This window comes from Cherax quadricarinatus, chromosome 86 (genome assembly GCF_038502225.1).
Source record: "Cherax quadricarinatus isolate ZL_2023a chromosome 86, ASM3850222v1, whole genome shotgun sequence".
NCBI classification, from domain to species: Eukaryota; Metazoa; Arthropoda; class Malacostraca; order Decapoda; family Parastacidae; genus Cherax; species Cherax quadricarinatus.
Window position 1 is genome coordinate 12,628,589 of NC_091377.1, and position 9,988 is coordinate 12,638,576.

The 9,988-nt window shown below is 39.8% G+C and overlaps 1 protein-coding gene across 3 annotated transcripts in view; it reads left to right on the plus strand.

Annotated features, from left to right (window-relative positions):
* Positions 1-783: 783 nt before the first annotated feature.
* Positions 784-9,988, plus strand: part of Spg7 (SPG7 matrix AAA peptidase subunit, paraplegin) — a 105,665-nt gene continuing 96,460 nt past the window's right edge. The window contains exons 1-3 of one of the 3 annotated variants that reach the window (XM_070103645.1): positions 784-902; positions 8,928-9,054; positions 9,412-9,539. In XM_070103645.1, the coding sequence (XP_069959746.1) occupies positions 8,944-9,054; positions 9,412-9,539 (239 nt within the window). In that variant the 5' untranslated portion in view covers positions 784-902; positions 8,928-8,943. Of the gene's footprint in view, positions 917-8,927; positions 9,055-9,411; positions 9,540-9,988 lie in introns of all 3 variants that reach the window. The other 2 variants (XM_070103646.1, XM_070103647.1) reach the window with 2 other exon arrangements.

The following is a 9,988-nucleotide window of genomic DNA, read 5'->3' on the forward strand; positions in this document are numbered from 1 at the left end:
TGGCTTCAGTTTTCCCGAGGTGTAATGATAGTATGTTGTCTACTAACCATAATTAATAAAAAGGCACAGTACCGTGACTGGAACGATACACAAATAACCCGCACATAAAAGAGAGAAGCTTACGACTACGTTTCGGTCCGACTTGGACCATTGACAAAGTCAAGTGTGACTTTGTCAATGGTCCAAGTCGGACCGAAACGTCGTCGTAAGCTTCTCTCTTTTATGTGCGGGTTATTTGTGTATTGTCTACTAACCATTTGCTGGATTATTATTATAATCAAGGGGGGAAGCGCTAAACCCAGAGGATTATACAGCGCCTGGGGGGGGGAGGATGTGGAAGGCATTCAGGCTTAATTCGGGGAACTGGATTATTATTATTATAATCAAGGGGGAAGCGCTAAACCCGGAGGATTATACAGCGCCTGGGGGGGGGGATGTGGAAGGCATTCAGGCTTAATTCGGGGAACTGGAGCACAGATCCAATTCCCTAAATCAAGAGCCCCTCACCAACATCAAGGAACCTTCCTTGAGGGGTCGGGGAACTGGAGCACAGATCCAATTCCCTAAATCAAGAGCCCCTCACCAACATCAAGGAACCTTCCTTGAGGGGTCCATTTGCTGGAGACAAAATTAACTTAACTTGCTCGAAATACTCCACATAACCAGGGACTTTCTATATATTATGTCACTGATGTCAGCTATGGTCTATATAAGTTGTATCATGTACTTGTAGAAATAAATATTATTATTAAAATATGCTATTATGGGTAATATATATATTTCCCGGATTCCCGGGAGGAAGGGTTCAATAAAGCAAAGGTTTTGATGGCCCTCAAAACCACCATCAACAATAACACTTGTGTGGGAAACTCGTCATGATGGCTGTGTAATACTCAAGTTAAGTACGTTTATTCAGGTACACATAAATACTGTTACATAGATTGTCATACATAGCAGCATATTTGTAGATTACCCAGGATAACCCAAAAAAAGTCAAGACAAAAATGACTTTTCCATTGGGGTCTGGTATTTCTACTGGGGGTCTGTATTTTCATTGGGGTCCTTGTATTTCCATTGGGGTCTTTGTATTTCTACTGGGGGTCCTTGTATTTCATTTGAGGTCTTTGGTATTTCCATTGGGGCCCTTGTATTTCAATTGAGGTTCTTGGTATTTCAATTGTGGTCCTTGTATTTCAATTGAGGTTCTTGGTATTTCCATTGGGGTCCTTGGTATTTCTGTTGGGGTCCTTGGTATTTCTGTTGGGGCCCTTGGTATTTCCATTGTGGTCCTTGTATTTCAATTAAGGTTCTTGGTATTTCCATTATGGTCCTTGTATTTCAATTGAGGTTCTTGGTATTTCCATTGGGGTCCTTGGTATTTCCACTGGGGTCCTTGGTATTTCCATTGGGGTCCTTGGTATTTCCATTGGGGTCCTTGGTATTTCCATTGGGGTCCTTGGCATTTCCACTGGGGTCCTTGGTATTTCCATTGGGGTCCTTGGTATTTCCATTGGGGTCCTTGGTATTTCCATTGGGGTCCTTGGTATTTCCAGTGGGGTCCTTGGTATTTGCATTGGGGTCCTTGGTATTTCCAGTAGGGTCCTTGGTATTTCCATTGGGGTCCTTGGTATTTCCATTGGGGTCCTTGGTATTTCCATTGGGGTCCTTGGTATTTCCAGTAGGGTCCTTGGTATTTCCATTGGGGTCCTTGGTATTTCCAGTAGGGTCCTTGGTATTTCCATTGGGGTCTTGCTTTTCTACGAAACTACTACAATACTGAGAATACTTTTTAATGTAAAGAGTGCGAAATATGTATATATTTTTTGTTTCACTTGTTTAACTGATGGGTTGGGTTAGATAATTTACACTATACAGTGGAACCTCAGTATACGACCAGCTCCCTACTCGAACAAAGCTCAGCACTCGACCAAACAAATAGGACCTGCCAGAACTTCGCTGTAAACTATTTTGTGTTTCTTCACATTTTTTTTTTTTTGTTATTTGTATAAATAAGTCACCATGGGGTCTACGACGATTAGTGATAACAGCCAACTGAACAGAAAATTGGTTGGGAAAAACTTGTTCGATACTCAAACAGAGCGACACTCGAACAGCCTTCTGGAATGAATTAAGGTTGCATACCGAGGTTCCACTGTGTATGATAGTTGTATTTATGTGTACCTGTGCTTAAATAAACTTAGTAAGTTTCTTTAGGTACAAGTACACATATTATCATGCATAGTAACATGTGTATAAATCACCTAGGATAACCCAAAAAAAAGTCAGACAAATTGACTTACTAAAATTCTTGTGGGGAGTTTCACTTATTATCAAATGTTTTAAGATTATTTAGCCCTCATTTGTGATTTTAAACTTATGCGCGGAGCCCCAGACCGACATAATGAGATTAGTCACGAGGGAGCATTCACCAAATTCAACTTCAATAACAAAAACATAAAGTGGGACCAAGTAAACCAAGTCCTAACCGATATAAGCTGGGAAGATATACTAAGCAACACAGACCCCAACTTATGCCTAGAACAGATTAACTCGGTGGCACTCGACGTATGCACAAGGCTTATTCCTCTAAGAAAAAGGAGGAGTAGATGTAAAACAGAAAGAGACAGGCGCTCCCTTTACAGGCGATGGAAAAGAATAACAGAGCGGCTAAAAGAGGTCAATATATCTGAAATGCGTAGGGAGACACTGGTCAGAGAAAAAGCAAGCATCGAACTTAAGCTAAAAGAATCCTTTAGGAGTCAGGAATCGCAGGAAGAACTAAAAGCCATAAATGAAATCGAAAGAAACCCAAAGTATTTCTTCTCCTATGCCAAAATCAAAATCGAGAACAACGTCCAGTATTGGGCCCCTACTTAAACAAGATGGGTCCTACACAAATGACAGCAAGGAAATGAGTGAGCTACTCAAGTCCCAATATGACTCAGTTTTTAGCAAGCTGCTAACCAGACTGAGAGTCGAAGATCAAAATGAATTTTTTATGAGAGAGCCACAAAATTTGATTAACACAAGCCTATCCGATGTTATCCTGACGCCAAATGACTTCGAACAGGCGATAAATGACATGCCCATGCACTCTGCCCCAGGGCCAGACTCATGGAACTCTGTGTTCATCAAGAACTGCAAGAAGCCCCTATCACGAGCCTTTTCCATCCTATGGAGAGGGAGCATGGACACGGGAGTCGTCCCACAGTTACTAAAAACAACAGACATAGCCCCACTCCACAAAGGGGGCAGTAAAGCAATAGCAAAGAACTACAGACCAATAGCACTAACATCCCATATCATAAAAATCTTTGAAAGGGTCCTAAGAAGCAAGATCACCACACATCTAGAAACCCATCAGTTACACAACCCAGGGCAACATGGGTTTAGAACAGGTCGCTCCTGTCTGTCTCAACTATTGGATCACTACGACAAGGTCCTAAATGCACTAGAAGACAAAAAGAATGCAGATGTAATATATACAGACTTTGCAAAAGCCTTCGACAAGTGTGACCATGGCGTAATAGCGCACAAAATGCGTGCTAAAAGAATAACAGGAAAAGTCGGTCGATGGATCTATAATTTCCTCACTTACAGAACACAGAGAGTAGTCGTCAACAGAGTAAAGTCCGAGGCAGCTACGGTGAAAAGCTCTGTTCCACAAGGCACAGTACTCGCTCCCATCTTGTTCCTCATCCTCATATCCGACATAGACAAGGATGTCAGCCACAGCACCGTGTCTTCCTTTGCAGATGACACCCGAATCTGCATGACAGTGTCTTCCATTGCAGACACTGCAAAGCTCCAGGCGGACATCAACCAAATCTTTCAGTGGGCTGCAGAAAACAATATGAAGTTCAACGATGAGAAATTTCAATTACTCAGATATGGTAAACATGAGGAAATTAAATTTTCATCAGAGTACAAAACAAATTCTGGCCACAAAATAGAGCGAAACACCAACGTCAAAGACCTGGGAGTGATCATGTCGGAGGATCTCACCTTCAAGGACCATAACATTGTATCAATCGCATCTGCTAGAAAAATGTCAGGATGGATAATGAGAACCTTCAAAACTAGGGAGGCCAAGCCCATGATGATACTCTTCAGGTCACTTGTTCTATCTAGGCTGGAATATTGCTGCACACTAACAGCACCTTTCAAGGCAGGTGAAATTGCCGACCTAGAAAATGTACAGAGAACTTTCACGGCGCGCATAACGGAGATAAAACACCTCAATTATTGGGAGCGCTTGAGGTTCCTAAACCTGTATTCCCTGGAACGCAGGAGGGAGAGATACATGATTATATACACCTGGAAAATCCTAGAGGGACTAGTACCGAACTTGCACACGAAAATCACTCACTACGAAAGCAAAAGACTTGGCAGACGATGCACCATCCCCCCAATGAAAAGCAGGGGTGTCACTAGCACGTTAAGAGACCATACAATAAGTGTCAGGGGGCCGAGACTGTTCAACTGCCTCCCAGCACACATAAGGGGGATTACCAACAGACCCCTGGCAGTCTTCAAGCTGGCACTGGACAAGCACCTAAAGTCAGTTCCGGATCAGCCGGGCTGTGGCTCGTACGTTGGTTTGCGTGCAGCCAGCAGCAACAGCCTGGTTGATCAGGCTCTGATCCACCAGGAGGCCTGGTCACAGACCGGGCCGCGGGGGTGTTGACCCCCGGAACTCTCTCCAGGTAAACTCCAGGTAAATAGTAGTAAATTATGTAGAATTCAATCTTTGTAAACGCATATATAACGAATCAAACCTAGGATTACTTACTAAAGTCAATGATCTTTTTAATCCATTAAACTTGGATTGTTTTTACTGTGTTTCACTTCATCAACATTTTCACTTACATGTTTAGTTTTTAACATTTTTGGAGACACATATCCTCTGCTCATTTTGGCCATAATTAAGGCCACTTTATAGTTTTTCGTATTAGGTGAAAGGACACAAGTGCAGCTAATGTGACATTTTTATTGTGGCAATGTTTCACTCTCCAGGAGCTTTGTCAAGGCTTTACTAAGCTCCTGGAGAGCAAAACGTTGCCACAGTAAAAATGTCGCATTAGTTGCACTTGTGTCCTTTTACCTAACATATTGTAGGTAATTCTACCAACATTATTATGTAGCTTTTTCTGTAGTATGTCTAACACTCTCTCAGATTAGATTTTGCCACCGAAGTGGCTAGTTTATTGTGCACCCCATATCCATCCTGTGGACGGTAGCTCGAGAGCATATGGATACACAAAAGACCTAGGAACTAGGCCCCAAAGGGTTAACAGGAATACATATGGATTTATATCTACATATCTATAGTTCACTTATCTGTTACAAGCAAATTTAGGAAATTTGCTTAGTATATCTGGTATCTTATTTTCATTAATAAGATATCTTGACATGTCACATAGGTTATTATACTGTCTGTCTCTGTATTCCTCAATAAGTGGACAATTAAGCACATAGTGTTCAAGAGAGTGACCATATGCCTGATCACATAATTTACATTTAGTTTGATCATCATCTGTGTGTCTCCCAAACTGCCAGAAGTACTTGTAACCAAGCCTAAGCCTGGCCACTACAACATCAGTCAGTCTGTTCACATTGCAAGTTGCTCCATAAACATACTTATCTACGTTCATGTTATCATAGTGGGTTATAGATCTACTCAGGCTTCTAACTGCATTCCTATAACAATCATTTTCATTATTTACTTCTCTCCTAATATTATTCCTAATGCTAGACACAGTTATACCAAAGTTATATTCTACATTCTCCTTCTCGATACTCTTCTTGGCTAACATATCAACTTTATCATGAAGGAGTAATCCAATGTGTGATGGGATCCATAGCAATTGTACATTAATTCCTTTGTCCCTAATTTTTGAGTATCTATACCTGGCTTCCCCAATGAGCATGTTGTTGGAGTCATTATATGAGCCAAGAGCCTTCAATGATGACATAGAATCAGTAATGATGATAGAGTCAAGCTCAGTAACACTCTCTCAGCATTTAAACAAGCATGGTTTTAGGCCAAGTCCGTTTAGGTACAGGTGCACGTGAGCATTCATCATGGTCATCCACCAACAGAGGATCAAACTCCATTCCCTTGGCATTAACAGCCGATGGAAGTGGATGGATCATGAATCCTTGATTAAGAACCTATCATCATGCATCTGAACTGACTATGAGAAACAAGCACTGAGTCTAGGACTCAAATTTACCATAAACTTATGCAAACCAAACCACCAGCTGGACTTAGTCACCAGAAACCACAGACACAGTGACAACAACTTCCAGAAAGGTTACATTTAGATCATACTCACCACAGCCCTGAGTGAGCCTTCCACTGCCAATCTTCCCAGATGGTATATCACTGCCCTTCAGGACCAGGCCAAGGACCTTGGAATTATCATCACTTCAGCCAACAAAGGAAACAGAGCTGTCATTCTCGCTACAATAAAATGTCACATTAGTTGCACATGCCCTTTTACTTAACATATTGTTGGTAATTCCATCTTTATTAATACTAATTTATAGACTGATACCAATACCAGTACTTTAGCACATCCCTAATAGAAATTATCCCAGTTGTCAATGATTGGTACTGCAAGTGCTGCAAGTTCCTTGCAGTACTTGTCTAGCTTGAACCTGTAGCTCAATTGATGGCACATTCAAATTATACATTGAGGGCTGTGGTTTGATCCCTAGTATGGGTGGAAACTTTTGGGCATGTTTCCTTAAGACATCTGCTGTTCCTGTTCACCAAGCAGTAACTTCGTACATAAGTGTTAGCTGGCTGGTGTGGGTTGCATCTTGGGGAAAAAATTAACCAGATTTGCCTGAAATGCTCTGCATAACCAAGGGCTTACTATATAGTATGTCATTGATGTCAGCTAGGTCTGTATACATTGTATTATGTACTTTTAGAAATAGATTATTATTATTACATATTATTATTATTATTTTTATTTACACCAATTGCCATAAATATCCAGTCACTATGTAGTCCTCTTCTAAGTGGAATGCTTCATGTGATCAGAATCCCTTCCCTTGACCGAATTTGATCAATAGCTGCTTTGAACTTGGCCAGCAGCTCCTCTCTGATGTATTTCCCAATATCATTGCTTCCAGCACTGTGATATATAATGGGGTTGTTCCCATTAGCTGACCTGGTGTTAAATAACCAATTAACTTTGTCACCCATACCAACTTCAAGGAAATGCTCTGTCTTGCCTCTTATTCCTGAGACAAATTGCTGTGTCCATGTATCCAAGTGAGAATCTCTGACAGTGGGCATGTCCATTTTTTTTTTTTTACGTGTTGAGGCATTTGTTGTATCAGTCTCCTTGTCAACAACCAAACACTCATCCTGAAGAACAGTAAAGCAAATAATGAACAGAAAGTGAAAACCACTCTCCATTCATTGCAACGACAGGTTTCCTTTTGTTACTGTCAACAACTTGCCATTCCTTATTACACCTTTCTTATTCAAATAAGATTTTAAATTTTCTTTGTCCTCTCTGAGAACTAGGCCCTTATCTTCTATAACTTTTAAGTCTTGCTTTAAAAACTCAACAACACTTTAAAGTTTATTAAATAAGTCACTGTTAGCAAGCACTCCACTCAAGATACATTGAGAAAATTGACCGCCTCAAGACAGTTCCACACAACTTACCTGACCACTGATCTAAGCCTTAATATTGCATTGTCAGGCAAAATGAAACTTTTCCCTACCTATCCTAGCCTTGTTTGTTTCATATTACTATTTATTAAAAGTCTAGATAGTTAATATCACATGTACATACAGTGGTACCTTGAGTTTCGAACAGCTCCCAACTCGATCAACTGTGTAAGTGTAATTTTGTAAGTGCTTTTGTAAGTGTATTTTTGGGGGTCTGAAACGAGCTAATCAAATTTACATAATTCCTTATGGGAACAAATTCATTTGGTATCGGCACTTGAACAGCCTTCAGGAACGAATTAAGTTCGTTACTTGAGGTACCACTGTAGTTAATATAATACATTTGTCAGATTCACTAGCGGAGATGACTGTGTTTTCTGTTATTTTTCTCCTTTTCAACCAGTATTACTGATCTCAAAGATAGGGGCTGAACCTTTTCAAAACCTTCCAATCTACTCTATAAAGGGAATTATCACCAGATCTCTAGTGGTCTTCAAGAGGGAACTGGCATTTTAGTTCCTGATCAGCTAGGCTGTAGTGGTTATGTTATTAATAATAATAATAATAATAATAATAATAATAATAATAATAATAATAATAATAATAGTCTTTATTTCTACAAGTACATGATACAACCTGTGCAGAGCATTTCGGGCAATTTTAGGTTAATGTTGTCCTTGGGATTCGACCCACATCAGTCAACTAACACTCAGGTACCTACTTACTGCTAGGTGAACTGGAACAGGATACATGCCCTAATGTTTCTACCTGTATTGGGGATCGAACCACAGACCTCAGCGTGTGAGCTGAGTGCACTACCAACCCAGCTAATAGCAATAACAGCCTTATTGATCAGGCTATCAACAAAGAGGGTCTGGTCAGGAATCAGGTCACAGGGCAATGAATCTTGTCAGTGCCTACAGATTAATGTGCAAGTAAAGTGTTATTTCAAAGCATGGTTTGATCCATGGCAGCCTACCATTTCTAGGCTGTAACTCACAGTGATGTACAAGGTGTACAATGGCAACAGGTGTAAGGAGACTTGCTTATATATATCATGTCCATCCTGGAATCAAACCTGGGTCTGTTTAGTTGTGAGCTGAGCTCTCTTAGTTACAAAATGAAGTTTTGGCTGTGTAATTTGTGGTAAGTTATCAAGTACGTATATTTAAATATATTATGTGAAAAAAGAAATGTTTTTAGTACTTAAGGAATTTTCTTTTTTCTTCAGATTAGTATAATTAGTCATGGAACGAATTAGTCGACCAGTGCTCAGCATGTTGCTGGGTCGTGGTACTGCTGCTTCTCTTCGGATATGCAGAGTACCCAGCTTCCCATCTTGTAGATCCCAGTCACAGGTACTCTTCAAAGACCATTATACAGTTTTTTTTGATCATCTTTGATGTGTATATATTTTATTTCCCTGATGGTCACCATCTCAAGGATGGGAAGCCTCTTATATATATCTTTTATACCTAGTGTTGTCAGTCTCTGCTGTCTCCCACCAAGGCAGGGTGACCCGAAAAAGAAGAAAACTATGAAATTTTTCTTCTTTTTACATTTAGTAATAAGTTCTTATTTATACTCTTCAATTTTTTTCATACTACCTCAGACAAAAATTGATGAAAAGGTACTCTACTGTATAATATAGTATTGTGCTCTTGTGATATTGGTAATATTTGGCAGTAATAAAGTTCATGCATTCTCTCCTTCAGAAAATGTTTATGACGTGTGTGCCTTTGAAAAAAGTTGTTATTCAAAGATGTTCACACACATTAAATACAGCAGCTGCGTGGAAGAGCCTGAGTCGTGAGTTTACTGCAGTTACTAAACTTCTAGAGAGGTAAAATTTGCTTCTGTTAACACTGACTGAAAATTTAAAATAATTATCTTTTGGATATTTTTAATTTCAGAGTTGTTAAATTTCTCAAGAAGAGTTGAAGATCACTTAAAAATCTATTATGTCTTAACTCTTTCAGGGTTTCCGATGTACTAGTACAGCTTACGCACCAGGGTTATTGACGTATACTAGTACGCATAAATTCTAGTGCCTTCAAATCTAGTGAGAGAAAGCTGGTAGGCCTACATATGAAAGAATTTGTCTGTGGTCAGTGTGCACAGTATAAAAAAATGCTGCAGCACACAGTGCATAATGAGAAAAAAAACTTTGTGTTTTGGGTTTTAAACAGCAGCTTTGCACTGTATTTTTGTATAGTATTTATGGTTGTATTCTAGTTTTCCTGGTCTCATTTTATAGAATGGAAAACATATTACAGAAATTGAGATGATTTT